General features: G+C 40.1%; 3 protein-coding genes across 3 annotated transcripts; 2 read left to right on the top strand and 1 right to left on the bottom strand.

Moving 5' to 3' along the window:
• Positions 1-83: 83 nt before the first annotated feature.
• atp5pb (ATP synthase peripheral stalk-membrane subunit b) lies at positions 84-4730 on the bottom strand. Its single transcript, XM_072680894.1, has 7 exons — positions 4590-4730; positions 3718-3754; positions 2754-2899; positions 2422-2585; positions 2026-2151; positions 1705-1884; positions 84-301 (listed from the first exon to the last, which is right to left on the bottom strand). The coding sequence occupies exons 1-7, from the start codon at positions 4615-4617 to the stop codon at positions 227-229; spliced, it is 756 nt and encodes a 251-aa protein (XP_072536995.1). The 5' UTR covers positions 4618-4730; the 3' UTR covers positions 84-226.
• Positions 4731-6016: 1286 nt separating this feature from the next.
• On the top strand, positions 6017-14826 carry traf3ip3 (TRAF3 interacting protein 3). Its single transcript, XM_072681754.1, has 15 exons — positions 6017-6183; positions 6605-6693; positions 6791-7253; positions 7756-7867; positions 7946-8015; positions 8107-8134; positions 8332-8361; positions 9071-9166; positions 10801-10872; positions 11082-11222; positions 11497-11634; positions 12060-12195; positions 12388-12527; positions 12924-13049; positions 14307-14826. The coding sequence occupies exons 3-15, from the start codon at positions 6909-6911 to the stop codon at positions 14505-14507; spliced, it is 1635 nt and encodes a 544-aa protein (XP_072537855.1). The 5' UTR covers positions 6017-6183; positions 6605-6693; positions 6791-6908; the 3' UTR covers positions 14508-14826.
• Positions 14827-15238: 412 nt separating this feature from the next.
• On the top strand, positions 15239-20367 carry dnase1l1l (deoxyribonuclease I-like 1-like). Its single transcript, XM_072681755.1, has 9 exons — positions 15239-15322; positions 15615-15770; positions 17425-17513; positions 17602-17688; positions 17806-17927; positions 19536-19648; positions 19740-19897; positions 20016-20112; positions 20197-20367. Exons 2-9 carry the CDS (start codon positions 15627-15629, stop codon positions 20275-20277), a joined length of 891 nt encoding a protein of 296 aa, XP_072537856.1. The 5' UTR covers positions 15239-15322; positions 15615-15626; the 3' UTR covers positions 20278-20367.
• The last annotated feature ends 14 nt before the right edge of the window (positions 20368-20381 follow it).

Genomic DNA, 20381 nt, shown 5'->3' with positions numbered 1-20381 from the left:
GATAATACAGACACCATCATTCATACCACTGATGTAAAGAACCAGACAAAAGCTTAGCCTCAATAACAAATGCACAGGAGCCATTTAGTGAGTAACCAAATATTTTATTTAATAGGTGTATGTACACTTGTCAACACGGTAAGACCAACTTCACGAGGAAATAGTTTATTTATGATGGAAAGCAGTCGGCTCCAATTGTAGACACAAGGGCCCATTAATGGAAACATTACACTGTTGCTCTGGATTGGGCTTTAGCCAGCACCTTTAAATCTGCAATGCACTTGGCAATGCTCTGCTTCTCCTGAAAACAGAGAAAAATCAGAAAGTGAGAAGAAGAATTTAAAGCCATTCAAGGTGAAACTCTTCAGGGTGAACTTGCTCAAGGTTTCTAAACCTCACAATCTAAAGACAGTGTTCAGACTATACATATTGGGACCACACATCACTGTAACTGGATGAAGTAGCAATGCAATGTCCCCACCTAGTGGAGAAGCTTTCAACTCTTCCCCAACTCTATGTACTGTGCACCAAGTTTCATCCACACCCCCCTCAAAACATAAACAAACAAAAAACTCTGCACATAAATGCTCCAAAAAACTCAAACGCATCGCGGAAAGGCTTTTTTAAGAGATAACAGACTGAATAAGCATGTGGAGACATGCCTGTTCACACAATTCTGCTGTCTCCACCAGAATGAAATCGAACAGCAATGAAAAATTCTTTCAATAAAAATGTAAAAGATTTCCTCAAGATGCAAAATACAAAGAGACCACCTAATAACCCCCTAGGTCTCTTTGAAAGACAATCTGAAATCTAGGGCTTCAAACAAACATCAAAACCATCATGGCATTATTATTTTATCTATTTATCCATCACACAGACTTTAACTATGTAATTAGGAAAATGTTGGAGCTACATAAACTACTTTCGAAATGGCAGATTTCTGTCATTTGTGTTAGTAAAGCTGTAGCAATGCTCCACCACAGGGGGGCGCAGCAGTGAATTGATTTACCCAGTTAAACACCAGCTTTGCAACTGCAGTTTCAACTGAACCACCACATTACATAGTAAACCTGTCCACAATCAAAGGTATGTGAACTAAGCTAATAATTAACCAAATATCATTGTTTTGTTGTAACTGATTGAATTGAGAAAGTGGATTAAACTATGATGGGAATCTAAAAGCCTGGGGAGCTTTAAAAAGAAATGGAGAATAGTAGCATGGACAAACATGTTTGCTACACTAGCCACTGTGGTACACACTAAATGGTGTGTGTATTCAGTCATAGTACAGATGACAATTCAGGGCACGCAGTGGCACAGAGAATACACTGTACACAGTATTAAAGTACATACAGTAATTTTATACAGTAAGTGGGTGAAACTTGTACTGAACCATGAGATCCAACCTGTGACATGAACTAAACCCTGACCTTATACCTCAATAAATTGAGTAGTACTTTACTTTAGTGTACTTTAGTGTGTGATCAACAACTGCATGAAAATCACAGATTATGAACATTCACTTTTACACTAAGATCCAAGCTACACATCTGGACACATCCTCTGAGGTTCTGCCACAATTCTGACCTTTTGTGTTTGCTAAATGAGACATCCCGTTCGGTAGACTTAAAAACATACACACAAACAACCAGCAAAACATGTGCACTAGTACAGGTATATCATTCATAGAGGCAGAAATACCTGTTGTGGTGTGATACTCTTGATGACATTCTGTTCAACCCAGTTGACCATGTGCTCCTGCTCCATACGCCGCTGCAGGTTCTGAAGCTCCACCTGGTAGTCCAGTCTCTTCTTCACCTCACGGGTGACCATTTGAAGCCGTTCCCTGTAGTTGGTCTCCAGCAACATAGCCACATTGTTCTGTAGGAGTAAAAGTGTGTGTGAGTGGGTGGAGCAGAGAAACGCTCTAAAACTAAAAGAATTGCTTAGACTGCATTAAACAAGACAAAAGCATGTGAGGGTGTTTTCAATCCATTTTATTTAACCCCTTTATATTCTTACCCTCTTAGCATCAAAGAGCATCTGTCTCCCATCTACTCTCCACTGCTCCCTCTTCTCGTCTTCTATGGCTTGAGTCAGGCTGGATACGGCAGAGTCTTTCGCGTCCTGGGCCTGTGCCAATTTTTCCTGCAGACAGAGTAAGTCACAGTGTTGACAGAATGTTCAAATATGAGGTATGATTTATTTTGACACTGATGTCACACTGAACAGGCACATGCATATGATGTTACTACAGAAAACGTAAGCAGGGTCATAATTTCTGGTGAATTTCAAAAGGACCAAGGATGCTAAAGTTGTGTCATGTGCTCTCAAAGACAGTTTCTGTTTAAATGCCATTATTCACTGTGTAGCTAAATATAAGGGGTTTAAATATTGGAAAGGGAGGGGGGGACCTACCGCATTTAGTTTGTCAGCAAAAGCTGCCACACTTGGACCAAACTTCTTGACAATATAAATTAATACTGAACCAATGGAGATCGCAGCAATGGTCTCATGGTTGATGACATAGATCTCCTTGGAGAGCAGGTACAGCGCTAATCCAGTGCCCAGCATGTAGGGTCCTGAGAATTGAGACAGAGAGAGACAGAGAGAGTGTGTGTGAGAGAGAAATTGGCACAGACTTGCAAAAAAAAAAAAAAAAAACTTGAGCTTTTTAGGAAATCTTAGCTTTTTATTTATTTAAAAAAAACAAAAAAACAAAACAAAAAAAAAAAACACAACTAACCCACCTGTGACACCAGTTTTGGGGTACAAGAGTGTGAAGAACTCTTCAGGGATGATTCCATGACGGACTTTTCCTCCATGTTCAGGCAGAGGGGACACGGGTGCCTGGCTCTGAGGGGATGAGTGGAGGGAGCGAGAGGCCTGAACCGCACTGAAAAAGAGACAGAGGAAAAAGAGATGAGGACAGCACGCAGAAAACAGTGCACGATCAACCACATTTACATCAGTCATACATCAGCAAAACATTCTCCACACAAGTGGTTTTCAAACTACAGGTTACAAGAAAGACTGGCAGCCAGTTCTCTTCTGTACCACACTGCTTCCAAACTTCTTCTGTGTTATCCATGTGGCCTTTGGGACAGCTATGCGTGAGTGCGAACGACAACGGGAGGGACGAATCACGGCATTGAAGCTGAGCAGTGATCAGCAATCACAATCAGAGCAACAAACAGAGCTGCTAATCATGCTCTAGATCAGAATAAAATAAGAATAGGACACAGCCAAACAATTATTACATAAAATGTATTTTAGAGTTTAGACTGAATGCAAGAGGTTATATCTAAATGCAGAACAAATAAGTGAAGGTCATTTATTATTTTTCTTCTCACTTTCTCCAACATATGGCTGGGCAATATGACGATATTTTATCACATCGTGATACATTTTGTTATTGTGATACGCAATATGCTTTTCTAAGCATACTGAGGATATCACTGATCAACTGCCTGTTTTAGGAGTGTGATTAGTGCGGTTGCATTAGATGAAGTGTCATGTTTTCAATAATAATCATTGTAATGCGTACAGGAGTGTATTTGAACAGTAGTTTTTAAGAATCTGTGCTAATAATTAATTAAAATCTTTCAGATGTCACAGTTTTTGCCATGTGGCCCAGCTCTAGGCCTACACACTATGACTTACTTCACATCAACAACTTTTTCATTGTAAATTATGATAATATAGTTTGCTTACCAGGCTCTGAGGAGTCCACCGTTTTTCAGGGCAGAGCCTGCAGAGAGATACCAGCACTGTTAAGGGTCAGACTCACAATGTCATCTTCAGTAAGACTGAGGACTGCTCACATTAGCTCACATACACTCAGCCTATAGCTCACATTAAGCCCTCAACGTTAAACCGTTTAAGATGTACCCTTATATTGCTGAAGTCACCTTGTATGTGCATTAACAGATGTTGGGAGACATTTGCTAAACGAGTGCCCTGTAGTAATTTAGCTAGCTAGCTAACCTTTTTACTATTTATCATGACAGGCTGAAGTCAAAACACTCAATCCTCTCCTCCTAAAACGAGCTATTTTTCATTCAGTAATAGTTTTTGTCTCTAAACGACAAATGAGACTTGACTGATCACAACCTTCAAGAAAAACAGACAGCATAAGACGACTGTTTTTGAGGCACTAGCTAGCCATTTTACCCGAAATCTTAATGTAGCACTAAGCTAGCTAGTGACACTGTTCACTCATGGAAGGACGTTTAGCCAGACAGCTAGCCTGAAGCTTTAGCTTTAGCTTTAGCTGCGTGGTTAAACCGTCACGTTACTCAGCAAAAACACACAAACAGCGTGAGAAATCAGCCCCACGTATTATAAACTCGACATGGCCATCAAATTAAAGCCAAGCGCGTTTAGCTACTGTGATTTCTCTGTGCTATACTCTGCTAGCTAACAGCTAGCGCGCAGCAGCAGCAGCAGCAGCAGCAGCAGCAGCAGCAGGAGCAGGAGCCAGGCCTGCACTTTTACCCTTCAACTTCACATTCACTCTGATCTGCAGCTCACAAAAACACGCCTACATCAAAACAGTCACCAAAATGCAGTACAAATGCACCAACCTGAAACTACCACAAGCCTCGACAGCATGTCTGAAGGAGGGAAGTGCGAATACTTAGGCCGAAATGTCTCTTATTAGAGCGGACTCTGCTGACGCTCCCGGCCTCGCTGTGCCCTTCTGCAAGGAGCTAGGATGGAGGAACACCGCCCGTCATATCGCGAGACTTGTCATCCGGGTCGTTTTAACACAATTCCGTCTGAGCCAGAAGATGGCGTCAGTCGGCGCAGTCGGGCTGTGTTTCTTGTTCTGTTGGAGGAGAGGTCAGCCTCAGTGTTACATTGACTGTAGACTGTAGCTACGGGCTCTTTTAAATATTCATGTAAAAACTACTACAGCACTCAGTTTGCTTCTTTCCCCCAAAACACAGAAAAAAAGGTAGGCTGAAAGGGCCCAGCAATTCGCTTCAGGACCGTTAGCTAACTAGCTAGCAGCTAGCTAACATGAATTAAGTTAAATGACCCTTATCTAAAAAAACTGAACTTAATAAAATAATGACATTTTTAAAACACTGTTAATACTATAAAACATACATTTTAGCCCCCTTTCAGTCCAGTATGGTCAATCAATTAAGCTGCAAAAGAGCCATTTTTTTATTTTCATCAATTTGCGATGTCACAAAAAAACGTTAGCGCTAGCTAGTTAGCTAACATACACTATGTGTCCAAATGTTTGTGGACACCTCTTCTAATGAATGCATTCGGCTACTTTAAGTTACACCCATTACTGACACACGTGCAAATGCACACACACGGTTTGTTTAGTTTCTGTAGAGACGTATTGCCAATAGAATAGGACTTGAGGACGTGGGCTAGAGGGGTGTAAAGAACCCCCCGCCGCCCCTTGAAGGTGGGGTGGTGACACTCTTGTTCAATGCAATCAAATCCTCACAAGAGTGCTCCACAAGTGTGGAGTGTGTATAGTATAGTGTGTATCAGCCTACAGTTTAGCCCCACCCAATCATGTTGAAGTTGGGTGCGGTTGAATGCTAGCAGCCTATCAGAGAAGAGTTAATTTACATAAAACAGAAAAAAAAAAAAAAACATTCAAACATAAATGTAGGATGTTGGCCAGTTAAGTCCAATAAAATCACAAAAATATATGAATATATATATATATATATATATATATAGAGAGAGAGAGAGAGAGAGAGAGAGAGAATTTCATGTATTAATTATATTATTTATCAGCCATTAACTGTATGTCCTGACCAGTCCTGCTACCTAAAGCCATGCCATTAAAACACAAAGACAAACCAAAGGACTTCTCAGGTTAAGATCACTCCCACCCTGACATGCCACCCCTCCCCAGCACCACCAGTTCATCTGAGCAGCCAGTGCTATGTGAAGGCACCAGCCATTTCTAATCTAAAGGCCCATGCGTCTGCAGCACAAGTTTCACTACGGGTGGCTACAGAGATAGAGCAGCTCATGCAAGCTGTGTGGTTCCTCTTACTTCCTGTAATACTAGCAAGGCTGAAGAAGTAGATCGCTGTGCGTGGCTTGAACTCACTGTCATCCCTGCTTTTTTTTAGCTGCAGTGTTTTCACAGGCTCTTTTCGGAGGGTAGTTTGTCTTCCAGGACTCCCATGAACACAGGTATTTTTGTTTAAAGGTTATGACGTTACAGGTTTCTTACAGGAACTGTTTCAGTTTGCTTTCTTTTCTGCTTGTGTCCCTAACTACCTGATGTCAATTTTCAGTGCTAACGGTTGAGCGTGGGCAGATGCAGGATATCTGCTTTGTTGCCTGAGAAGTTGATGCATTCTCTGAAATGAGAAACTGGACTTGAGTAGCATATTTAAAGGCTACATATTCTAAATTGTTCTGACCTCTTGAGAATGAATGGGTGTGAGGAGTGGCACTCCATTAAAAAGCCCTGTATTTATTAATATTTTATTTTTAACACCACTGTTGTCAATTACCATTGCCATTACTGTCTGGATGTATTCACATTGAATTGAGTTGAGTTGATCTGCATATCCGATCAAGCTTGAAAGTTTCTGTTCTGTGTTTGCAGCTGTAGGAGAATCAGCAACCACCTGCTGTTCAACCAGAATGACCATATAGGTCAATGATTGGACACAGACCACCTTTGCTAATCTCATGGTAAATTCAGTCTTCATTAATGCAGGTAGCATTGCCAATTATGGGCAATCTGCACACCTATCATTGATCAATAACTGTGTGTTGTTTTAAATCACAGGAATAGGCCACACCTGTAAAATTCGGGGCATAAGGCTGAGAGGGACTGACTGCTTTCAACTGCATCCATCCACCCCGAAGCATAAGGCAAAATATCAGACTCCATCAGAGAAAACACAATGGCCACTCATGATGGCAACACATGCCATCAGTTTCAGCCTATTGACTATGAGCAAAAGCTGGAAGAGCGTGCTGTAAGGCACAGAAAGCTTTGGGACAGAAACAATTTGACCACTTGCAGAAGTCCAACCAGAGACCTGGATACCAGATGGGTTAAAAATGAATTGCACCGCAAAAGGCAGCAGGAGTTTTCAAAGAGAAGACCAGCTGACTGTGGCTTTAGCGCGCTGTTATCTACACGAACAAGGCGCAATTTTTTACGTGAGGAGGAGTATATGACGCAAACGTCCGCGTCATCCAGCCGGCATTTCACAGCATGTCGAAGCACCAACTCCATTAAGCAGGTGATTAAGAGTAAACAAATGTCTTACCGTCATTTCTCACTTGGTTTATGACTTTGAGGGATTTGATCAAAGAACTATAACCTTGAATACATTAATAACACTGTTATTATCCTACTGTAATTTGCTGAAAAATGGACATTTACACAGTTTTCTCTTCTAGACAGTTTAGTATTCAAAGCTTGCCTTTTTAGTTTTAAACTGTAGCTACAGGAGCAATATATTGAATGTCTGTGATACCTGAAGAGATTTTGGGTGACTATAGGCTTCTATGACCTGTTAGCAGCATTAGCCTCATAGCTCCAATGCAAAACTTAAAAAGGGAGGGCAAACGTTAAATGCTCTACATGTGTTGGCTGATTGACTCTATTTAAGGTAAGGAGAAAGTTGTGTGAATGTAATTTTTCAGGAAACCTTTACTTTAAAGTATAGGGCTCCTCTTATGAATCTTTGCATGTGATACATACACACAATTACAATGGCATGCAATATCTACACCCTATAGTCTGCGTATGCTGCTCCAATGAATGACGAGAACAGCCCAGGACTGAAACCACAGGGTGTTGCAGGTGTCCTCGATTCACTCCGGCAGAGAGGGAAGGCAAAGAAAGAACGAGGTAAGCAGACCTCCTAATTTAGGACTTTTTACATTTCTACCACATGATTACTCACCTTGTGTGTTTTGGTTTCTACAGCTCTTCTCAAAGACATTACTCAACTCACAAACATCCAGAGGACACTATACACTGCTAGTGTGCAGACAGAGTGAGTAGCCCTCACCCACAGTGCTATGAATATATTCTGTGTCAGTCTTTCCAGTACCAGCTTAGTGACTTTGCTTGTTCTTTTCTCGCAGGTCGGGCATCGCCGCTGTCAAAGAGGCGGTAAGGGTCCGCTATGATGTTGTCAGTGCTCGCAGTTTAGGCTGCAGACTGAATAAATGTGCTGAGCTAATAATTATTAAACAACAACTGCTTAGACATAAGCAAGTACTAGTTTATTTGTGCTGTTGCCTTTATCTGTGTTACAGCTGCACACATTCCTTTTCGTTCTATTCAGCATGTGTTGTTCTCACTTGCAGGATGTTCGCCAGTTAGCAGACTATTTGGAGGTGAGTATATGTACATGTAAAATATGCATTATTGTTATTTTGCATTTTGGTCATTTTGTAGCATTACATCACTGTCCTAAGAAATTCAAAAATTCTATTTGAAACACGTTGCCCCCATTGCTGACACAGATGTCCAAATGCACATACACAGCTTGTCTAGTGCTTATAGAGAAGTATTGACAATAGACTTGGACTTCCTGGAGCAGATAGATAAATGAACCTGTTGGCATCATATGGGCACTAATACCAGACTCGGGCTAGGGTGTATAAAGCCCCCCGCCAGCATTGAGCTGTGGAGCAGTGGAACTATGTCCTCTGGAATGATAATGCTCCATTCAATACTTTTAGGATGAGTTGGGGAGTTGGGGATGAGGTGAGGTGGTGATCATCCAACATCCTGATCTCACTAATACTTTTGTCACTAAGTGCTATCAAATTCTCACAGCAATGCTCCAGAATCTAGTAGAAAGCCTTCCCTGGACAGTAGAGACAGTTGCTTCAACAAAAGCAAAATACCTGATTTTGGAAGAAACGATGAATGAGCAGGTGTCCCAATACTTTTGTCCTTATAGTGTAGGTGTTAAAACTAACTAAATTTGGGCTACTTCTTGGTGAACAGTGACTGTAGCTGTGTTCTGGTTCTAGAGTATGACAGAAGACTTAGTGTGGTGAAGATAAGATGATATTATGTTTTTCTCTGATTGTACAGGAGGCATTGTGCAGAGAGGAGGCACTGAAAAAGAAGCTATCCGCCCTACAGAGGAGTGCCTCAACATTACTGCGCTCCACTGAGTTACTGTGGAAGGTACGTTTAGCTGATGTTTCTCACACTGGTTTGTCACATACATCGTCCACTTTTTTCAAATACTTTTTGCCAAGTTTCTCATTGAAAATGTGACTTCACTGTATTGCTTCACTTCAGTAATCAACATTACTTCACTTCTGATTCACTTCAGTAATCAACATTAAATTTAGTCGCAATGTCTCCAGTTTGAAATGTGTTTCCATTTAGAATTTCTTCGTTTATTATTTAAGAGTAAATATTGATTTATGAACCTATTATGAATCTATGATGATCTATATTTTAAATGCAGTTCTCTAAAAGGAACCATGTTCTCAATAATTGACTTAAATACAATTATTATATCCATTAAATCTATTCCACACACATACAGCAAATAAAATTATTATCTATAATGAAACAGGAATGCTAATGAAATACAAAAACAGAATAGAAAAACAAGCTTATCAAAACGTAAATAGATTTTAAATGTTTGCATACATTCCATGTTATACAAATAACATATCTAAAATATACAAATAATAATTTCAAATTTCTAAAATAGTTTTTAGAGAGTTAGTTTTTATAATATATATATATATATATATATATATATATATATATATAATTTTTATGATTTGAGTAAAAGCAGCAAGGGTCTAGTATGATTTGTGTTTCACTGAGCTCAGTTTGAAAAAAAGCATGTCATTCTGAATCTGTGGTAACCAACCCTTTTTTTTAAGATTTACTATCCTGCATCACCTCTAATCCAAATCAGGTTGAGTAGGGTTTGAGCTGAAGTCTGTTGGAAGACAGGAGTAAGGTTGGTCACCACTGTTGTAAATTACAGCCAGATAAATGTCAGCAGCCACTGGAAGCTCTGTGCTAATAAATAATATACACATATTACATATATATCTAATGATATTGTCCAAAGGAAAACAAACAAGGGAGAACCCACAAAATACAGATGATACTGCATCATTACTTTCAGTTAACAAACACAGGAATGTCAAACTGAAAATTTTCACCTAAAAAGTTGAAGTAGCTTTTCAACATATCTGAGGTCTAACATCTTTTCACTTGCACTAGAATCTAGTTACAGCATTTTGCCATCTTTCCTGGTTTGTGTCATAAATATAAATGGGCTTAGGGGCGGGTCTGTGGTTGCAAGTATCCGGCTGCTGTTTGCTGTTTAGGCAGAAAAAAGAGAAAGACACTCACTCACTCCGGAAAGAGTGTGAGCTTTAGGCGGACAAGGCATGACACACTTTGTGTTTTGCTGTTTTTCTCTGCATATGTGTTTTGCTGACTTTCTCTGCATGTATGTTTTTCTCTTTAGACCACAGTCCTTGTGTGGTGCTGGCACAAACGATTAGAATTGTAACCACCATAATTTGTTACAACGTCAGATATTTGACATTTTTCATTAAATGTCAACAGACAGTAGGTTTTTATAATCACTGCTGAAGTTTTTGGTTTCAGGATATCTCTACATGGACTAGTTATCTGTTCATTCATTTATTTAATCTCCTGTACCATCGTGCTGTGATAAAGCTAAAGAAATATGCTTGACTGCTTTCACACTGGCTTTCAGAGGAAACTGCTTCCGCTCTACCCATGTCTGTGTCACACCACATTTCCTTTTCCTCCCACAGACTCGCTGTGATGAAGATGTGCTGAAAAGCAAGATCAAAGCACTGGAGGCTCAGCTGCAGCTCTGCATGAAGGTAAGAACTTCAGATTAAGTTAGTAGAAACAGGAGGGCTATAGTGTTTAGAAGGTCAGGTTAAAAGCTCAGAAACTTAAATACAGAAATAGACGACAAAACAGACTGACATTAAGTATTTTCAGGGTCAAAACATAGCATATCCAGTGGTCATCTAAAAACGGTTTTGTGTTGTCCTGACTCTGCTTGTGCTTATCATAACTCCCTCAGAGGGTTCCCCAGGATGGAGTGAAAAAGGTGGTGCTACAAATGGAGAAGCAGAGGGAGGAGTATGAGCAGAAGGCCTTGGAAGCCATTCAGAGAGCCACAGAGGAAAAGACTGAGGCCCAGAGCAAGATGCAGTCCCTGCAAGTAAGTCCCTGGTTAAAAGCAGTGCTGTTGCCATGCAGTTTCATAGAACTAATACAGACACAATATCAAACTACTAGGCACATAATGCATCTTTGAATGACTTCAGTGCATATCATCACTATGCTGGTCACTGGACACATATTTTTTTTATTTAACTTTTAATTTAACCAGGCAAGTCATTAAGAATTTTTTTTTTACTTGTAGGTTTCTTGAGAACTAGGAATTTATAATCTGTGGATAGTTTTGTCAACTTGCAATCTCTCCTGACCACCAGGAGGCACTCCAGGCAGCACAAGAAGAGTCATTGCGGTGGCAGAAGCTGTGTGAGGAGCTAAGGCAAAGTTCCAGCCTGCTGAGAAACAGTCAGGACCAGTGTACTGAACAGCTTCTTCAGCTACAGAACCAGCTGGAGGTGAGTTACAGGCGAGATGAATTCTAATCAGCAATTACAGGGATCAAGCACCATTACAGAAATTGATGAGGCCTTGGACGTTTGACAATTGGCCTACTATTTGTGAATTTGTATTTCTGCTTTTGTATATTGTATATTATGTATTATGTATATGTGTATTTTAGCAGGTGTATTACTTGCAGTCTAGCTTTGCACAGGGTTTAATGAAATGGAATGGAATTTGGTCCTAAATGTACTTAAGACAACACAGAAGGTAGTGTGAGGATAAACAATAACCTTTCACAGTAAACTTTTACCCAGTGTTACTAACCTGACATTCAGCCACGTTTGACTATGGAGCTGTACTTGTCACAGTGTAATACTACCCTAGACCACAGAGGTAAAGGATGCAAATCAAACATGTGTCTTTTGTTCTTGATGTGCAGCGTTCCAGACAGCAGGAGGAGTCATTGAGGGTGCAGTGTGAGACCCTGCAGCAGAATGGGCTTAAGTTACACTCCAATATTTCTCTTCTAGAGGAGGATAACCAGATTCTGAGAGAACAACTAGAGGAACTTGCAGGTACAGTTTGAGTGGATTTATGTCTTAATGAATTCAAGTCACTTCAGTTCTGCACTTCACAATACAGAAAGCATTGCCTGCTTTTGGCCTGGTTCTTTTGAATTTAGATGCATACTATGTATTCAAATATAATTTTTCAAACCAGTGAAATATGGAACTATATTTGTTTGTGGTTTTGGTTAATCTTCACAGAGCACAGTCATGGATCATGGAATAATATCACAGAAGGGCACAAGCAGGGACAAGTGTTGGACCAGCTTCTCAGGACAGATAACAGCTTAGGTGAACAGCTTCGTCAGGCTGAACTAAGACTCAGCTTAAAGGAGAAAGAGGTATGGAAGGCCCTTATAAAGGCTTGTGTGTGTATATAACATAACTGTAAACCCGTCTTACACACTCCACTGTATATTCTAATGCATTATTTCAAATTAATGTTTGGTAACAGTATGAACAAAAGTTTGGACATCTAACTGAACATCTTTTGGCTAAAAATTCTACGTTTTCCCAACATCCGATACAGCATTTTCTGCTGAAGTCAGCCTGACACCATCCACACCATCCATACTGACATGCTACCTCTAATGACTAGATGTGTCCAAACCATTGACAGGCTTGTTTAGTTGAGGAATCTATTCTGGTGCTCATTATGGTGCTGTGAGTCAGTTCACCAACTTAAAATGACACTCAGTGACAGGCCTGTTGTCTTTGTAACCTGGTTGCCATGGCAGTGCATGGAGCTGAAGGCTGAGCTGGAAGCCCTGGAGCAGGAGTGTTATAGTTACCAGAGTCGTCTGGCCCAGTTTCGAGAAGAACTGAACACACTAACAGCTCAGAAGAGCAGTAGAAGAACCAAGGTAAGAATTGGCCATACTCTCTCTGGGTGGGTAGATGGCGCTCTCTCTTCTCATCACTCCCATTGTGATGCTGGCTGGCACAGGCATCTGCTGGCTGATGTATCAGAGCTGGGTATCCAGCGATTTCCTTTGAATTTGTTGGCTGCCTAGTTTATAAAGAGGCGGTGGCTGACTTCATGTGTATCGAAGGAGGCATGTGATTGTCCTCCCTTGTATCAGAAGTGTAAGTGACAGGGGGAAATAAAAAAAGAACATACAGCTGAGATAAACAGTTGTTTTTGAACAGAAATAAATATACTTTATATTCATTAGAATTTAATTCAAGTATGTCCTCCACATTAATAAAGTATATTACATCAACACAACAACTAAATGACAAAATCTTAGAGATGTAAAATATTTAGTTAATTGTGTAAAATGTAAACATTTTAATTAAATCTTAAATAAATTCAGTGCATCTCTTTACACTTTACATCACGGTTTGAGATTATTTCAAGAAAACTATTTTGATTTAACTGCTTAGAGAGCCCACATCATACACATACCACGATAGTAGTTTGATTTAATATAAACATTGTCAAAGTTTCAAAACTTTGGTGTTTGTTCTCTGGCCCATTCCCTCCATATATAGCGACTAAACTAAAAAAAAGCATTCGTTCATTCCAAATGTTTGTGGACACCCCTTTTAACGAATGCATTCAGCTATTTTAAGTTGCACCCATTGCTGACATAGATGTGCAAATGCACACACACAGCTTGTTTAGTCCCTGTGGAGAAGTGCTGCCAACAGAATAGGACTCTCTGGAGCAGATAAACATGCACATATGGAACCCATGTCAATGTCAGGTGGGCTAAAAGGGTATAAAGCATTGAGCTGCGGAGCAGTGGAACTGTGTTCTCTGGAATGATGATGCTCCATCCAGTACTTTTGGAATGAGCTGGGAAGTTGGGGATGAGATGGGGTGGTGATCATTCAAAATCCTGACACTCAAATCCTTACAGCAGTGCTCCAAAATCTTCTAGTAAACTCTAGAAAGCCTTGCCTTGACAGTAGAGACAGTTAATCCAACGAAAGCAGGATGAACCCCTTTTTATTACTCTTAACAAATGAGCAGGTCTCCCAATACTTTACTCCATACACAGTGTTTCATTTTAAGAGAGGGCGAGAGGTCAAGGTATTATTTATATTACCTGACAGATGCAGCATGTGTGTACTTTGCTCGATCAATGACAATGCATTTCTCCCTCCACTCACAGAGACGCTGCTGTGGCACCTTTATCTGTCTGACTCTGTTCTTATTGCTGATGCTGGTTGCTGTAATGGCTGCTGTCTGGATCTACCATCCCCCCATCAGGGATCAGCTGTGGGACTTTTACTCTTTCGTGGAGGAGAGAGTGGAAGACTATCTAATGCAAGCAGCCTCTGCACAACATTCAGTCTGTTTCAGACCCATCTGACAGCCACCGTGATTAACATAGGGAGACATTATTACATCCACAAGTGCCTTTACAGTCGGTTTGGCCCATATTTATTGTCATAAATAATGTCATTTATTTATTTCGATATAGGCCTATCAGTAACAAGTATTGTACATCAGACTAGCAACAAAACAAAACATATGTTTTAGAACAGTGAGTTTCTGAAGTTATACCTCCTACATAATGAAGTTTACTCTCTATGCTTACCTTTTACAACTTTGTTTTTTTTACATATGTTATTTTTTTTTGTACACCAAGGTTTCTATGTCTGCTCCACCTAAAAGTGTTTGACATGATAATAAACCCATTATCAAAATGTCATCGTTCCATTTTAATGTGTACATCCATATACGTGTGGTATTGACGACATATATAGTTCTACGTTGTCAGTATATGTAATAATTAATGTGTATAGAATAATTTGAATAATTTAACGTATATAAATGCCATCTCCATTTATTGTTTTTGGGGATTTTTAAAGAGATTTCAAAGGTATGAACTTAACTGAATCATCTCATTCAGTAAAAGAGACAATATGCACCTGATAGTGCTGAATGGCCATTGTGTCACTGCAGGTCACTCTCTTTGGCCTTCCAGATTGACCTGCACAGTGGTGGACCACTGACACAGCTCATTTTAAAAGGCACATACACACACATTGCCCCTCCCACAGGCCTTTCTGCCTTTCACCATATTTCCTGTGTGATCTAAAGACAACCAGAGCCCATTAAAGACATGGAGTAAACTGGACAGCCATTACAATACCAGTCACTTATGGAGACCAGTCACTTAGGGTGAGTTATGAATTTGCCTTATATGCCAACATGGCCATCATAGCCTGTAACTACATTTGTGGAAATAGCTCTTCTGTTTAATAACAGCATAACGTAAACCTGGAAGTGCAACAGTACAACTCAACAGTGCTGTAATACAGTGGTTACAGTGGTTACAAAGCTCTTAGTTGCTTTTACATAAGCGGCAGACCAAGCTAGAGACCAGCGCTAATTACTTTGCTATAACTACAGTACATATTGTACTCAATACATCCCTGGTCAATATGGTTAAGGATTTTTTGTGTACTTTTAGGTGCTGTGGAAAATGAGGCCTGCTGTTTTGCTGAGGTGTTTTTTGGGAATTTGTCTGTTATCAACAGCACTTTCCCTGAAGATCTGTGCTTTTAATGTCCAGAGCTTTGGAGAAGCAAAATCCAACAACAAAAAAGTTATGGGGATTTTGGTCAAGGTAAAAATAGATTTGATGGACATGGTAATAAGATTTATTGTTCAGTTATTAATCTGAAGACCTATTATTCAGTAACTACGATCAATAGTTCTGTCAGTATCATGCATTATTCAGTAACTAGTCTCGTAAATTGATGCAAACATAACATAAGCAGGACAAGTCTATGCTGATGAGCTTTCCAACCTAAATGCATACAATTATAACCAAATACCCGGATCAGTGAAAAGAGGCTGTGGCAAATGTGGAAAGTTTTGACTACAAAGTTTTGCAATACTGTATCAAGTTTTACAATCGTAACATAGAGTGATATTTTGGGGGTTGACAAACCGGGTTAGAATGTTTTAGCTGGAGGGGCTTCACGTCGGCCTAAATTGTAAGACTGTGACTGTGTGTGTGTGTGTGAGGGTAGAATAGAGTTTAACACCACTTAAACCATGCAGCTATATTAATAAACATTTATATTAATATACATATATTAATAAACATTGACATACAGCTCTAATGTGGCACAGCGGTACAACTGTCTGCTCATCAAGTGTGAGGAGATCATAAGTTCAAACCCCAGCAAGGGCTCAGCGCTCTATTATCAAACGCCACCCCCCATGCTGGGGATATCAATGTGATGGGGTAAGTGCTTACACATAGAAATAAACAATCTAAAAATCTCACAAAATGTTTTCAGTATGTATTGATGACCAAACAGAGATCACAGACAAAAAAATTGCACTGCACAAGGACAATTGGGCTATGGTTATGGTTATGTGTGGGGGGTGTGATGGGATTCACAGATTGAGAAGATGTTATTGATTGGTAAAAAGTAGGGATCGCATTTGGACATGCCAAAGACTATGGTGTAAAGGAAGTAGCTGAATCTTCAGGTGTGTCGAAGCATATTGTCATATGGCTCTACCAGCAGTGACAGACATCCACAGGCATTGTGGCTGAAAGACAAGACTGATGGGCAAGCGGGTTTAACAGCTTGTAAATGTAAATTGCTTCACTTCCAGGTAAGAGTTGCTTCTAGTCAACGCAGGTCCTTCACCATTAACTTCTGAAAGAACACTCTTCAGGGAACTGCATCTTTATTTACAAGCTGTGAAACTGACTGGCGGCCCCAGTCCGATGAGAATTTCCCGTAGCCTGGGATTTCTGCCCCTGCTGGTAGACCTGTATGACTCTACGCTTTGGTACGCCTGCAAATTCAGCTCCTTCTTTTACGCTATGACTTTTAGCACGTTCCAACACAATCACGCCTTTTTGCCAATCATTAACATCTGCTTTGCGACCCTTTCTCTACACATCCAACAAGATATTTACTGCACTGTGTAGCACCTCTTCTCAATCTATGGATCCTGTCATCCTGCTAGTATTTACAGCTCGGTATTTAAAGCCATCAGCAGGAGCCTGAAGTTACTACCACCTTCAACATACAAGGTCGGTCTGCCTTTACATTTTTAACAGTGTATATAAAAACAGTTATGAGAATAGTGGCACTAAATATGGAGGCTTGCAGTTTAAGAGGTCAATAATATGTTTAAAAGGCACAAGCGTCTTCTTGTGACACATCTTGAGACACATTTCTCTCCACATGTCCACTAAGGCTGTTACTTGTAGCATTCAAGCATCCATTAAATGAAATGATGACTGTTTTCAGATCATTTCCCGCTGCGACCTGAGTTTGATTCAGGAGGTGCGAGACTCCAAAGGCAAAGCCGTCCCTGCGCTGCTGAAGACCCTGAGCAGGTACAAGTGCTACTGTGTGTTGTTTCTACATACATTTCCCATGTTGAGCCTGGTATCCTTTTCAGGTTATGTCCACTCCTCCCCCTAGGTTTGACAAATCTCTGGCATACTCTCATTTAGAGAGCAAGCGACTGGGAAAGAAAACGTACAAAGAGCAGTATGTGTACATTTACAGGTAATTTGAAATTTGTCAAGGGCTAATGATGACTAAATGGCACTACAGTGCACTAAATGGCTCATTTACATAGCAAGTTTTATCAAACTCGAAACTGTGACTGTGCTGTGGCCTCAGGAAAGACATGCTGCAGGTGCAAGATCAATTCTATTATCCGGAACTGAACCAGCAAGAGTCTAATGACACACAAGTTTTCTCCAGAGAGCCCTTCATCATACGCATCCACTCACCCACCACTCGTAAGTGCAAGAGATTTTTTTTTCAAGGTGCCTTCTTCTAAATATTACATGAATTTACATATTACTTATTATGTATATTATTTGCATATTTACATAATGCATATTACATAATCACATAATGTCCTCAAATAGAACCATAGCTTACCAAACATCCTTTTGTACAGTAAGGGTGCGTTCACACCTAAACTTATGGTCTTTCCTATGTGCTTGTTCATTAATAGACCAGAGCACTCTATATATATGAAAAAACAGCTGATGCTCATGAAACTAAGCCACAGGAAGCAACCACAGTAGGCCCAGTACAAAAGTAGCATTTCCTTCCATTCCTTTCCATCTTTTTATTAGGCCTCTAGAAAAGAATCTGCACTACTTTGAGGCTGAAAAATTCAAGCTCCTCCTAATGCTGTTAACGCCTTATGTTTTAGTCAGTTAAAATGTTTATCCTACATTATCAGAAGAAAGGGAACTGCAATGGGTGATCCGATCATAAAGGACTGCCAAAGCGTCTAGCTGTTCACACCTGGCATTTTAAATGCATCTCTTGTGATCGCTTGTGATTGGATTTCTCACTACAGTTACTTTGGAGGAGAGGCATGGAGCACATGAATAATTCATTCCTTCATTGAGATGAGGCACCTAGTTTCTTGTAGCTGTTGCACCAGCCACGGGTATCGCCTGCATACCTAAGTTTGTTATTTTAGCGTGCTCAGCTAACTCGTGTGGAAGGTGGACGATGTGGTCTCGTGGTTATTCATCACTGGCAGTGACGTGGTTGATGTGGGCAATGCTTTGCTGTTGGGGACACATAGGGGCGCCTTGACATGCACACTACAAGAAAAATGACATAAGCACCTCTGACCACCTTGAAATGTGGTTTAAGTAACTGGATTACAGTGTGTCTTCGAGATGCATTGTACCCTGTTCATACCTGTACACTGGATTTTAGATCAGTGATCAGATTTCTCAGTGCATTTATACTCTTTAACCAGGGGTTCTCTAGGATTTCGCAGTCTATGCATACGTGAAAACAGGCCATGGTACTGTAAATAAGCAAGCACCGTTTACCACAGCATCCATGAGCCGGCGACAAAACACTTTAGGATAGACGCTGAAATCAACAAAATGACAGAAAATGAAGGATTTAAGTATTCCTCATCTTCTAGATTATGTATGTGTATATTATGGCAAGTCTTATGGTCTGTGAGATTGTTGGCTGGTTGCAAAGCAGAACTCTGGGAGTGTGCCATTATCTGATTGCTCAAGTGCATGTAAACATGTTGATCAGATTACTGATAAAATCTGATTTTCTGTAACCTGGGTGGATCTATAGAAATTTTATATTTTTTGTCACAATACATCAATTGTTTTTTGTTTAAAACACAATTTCTGCAGCTTATTTTCCATATATGGACTGCATGGACTGGGAGGTGAAAAGTGAAACTTGTATTGTTTACAATGTTTACATAATAGGCCTACATCAAAGCCTTTTATTTACAAAAAAAATGTAGACATTTTGGTTTAAAATAGTGTATATTATACCACTTTGAGATTTAGATATTTAGTGTATCTAGTGTAAGCATGTGTAACTTTACTACCTTCCTCTTATAGTTGTGAAAAACTTTGTCATGATTGGTCATCACACATGTCCTACGAAAGCCATGAAAGAGATGGAGGAACTATTTGGAGTCTTCCAGTCTGTCAAAAAGAAGTGGAAAACAGAGGTCAGTCACTTCATCATTCAAAAATACTTCCTTCTTCCATTTCTCTTTTCAGATTTCAAAAGAATGTGTGTACTGTGTTTTCCCTATCTAGAATGTAATGCTTTTGGGAGATCTGAATGCTGACTGTGGATACGTGACCATTAAGGGCTTGAAGAACCTCAGGCTGAGGAACGACCCAAAGTTCCACTGGCTAATTATGGATGAACAGGACACTACAGTCCGGGACAAAACGCACTGTGCTTATGACAGGTCCGCATTAAATACTACACCTCCACCTTCTACGTGAGGTCAGGATGCTGGATGGTTACCACTACACCTCATCCACCACTCCTGAACTCATCCCAATATTCCTCTTGTTTTACTACAGGATAATTGTACATGGCAAAGAACTTTTTTCTGGGATTGTGCCGGAGTCTGCTCAACCTTTCAATTTCAAAAGGGAGTTTGGTTTAACGGAACAAGAGGTATCCTTATTAAGCAAACAATACACATTGAGGGAACTGATCACTACAGTGGGACACACATGTTGTTGGTTTTTGTTTGCTTAGGCTTTGGAAGTCAGTGACCATTATCCAGTAGAGGTTGAGCTGAAGCCAAGCCATCACTACCTTCTTCGCCATGAGCTTTGACAGGACAACAAACTGCAAAACTACACTTCAGTGTCCAGTGTGCTATTTTTCCACTTTATTATATTATATCCATTTTAAATAAAAATAAAATAGTCAATTTATGG

The sequence above is a fragment of the Salminus brasiliensis genome, chromosome 6, assembly GCF_030463535.1.
Source record: "Salminus brasiliensis chromosome 6, fSalBra1.hap2, whole genome shotgun sequence".
NCBI lineage: Eukaryota > Metazoa > Chordata > Actinopteri > Characiformes > Bryconidae > Salminus > Salminus brasiliensis.
The sequence above is the reverse complement of the archived record's forward strand: the minus strand, read 5'-3'. Positions and strand labels throughout refer to the sequence as shown.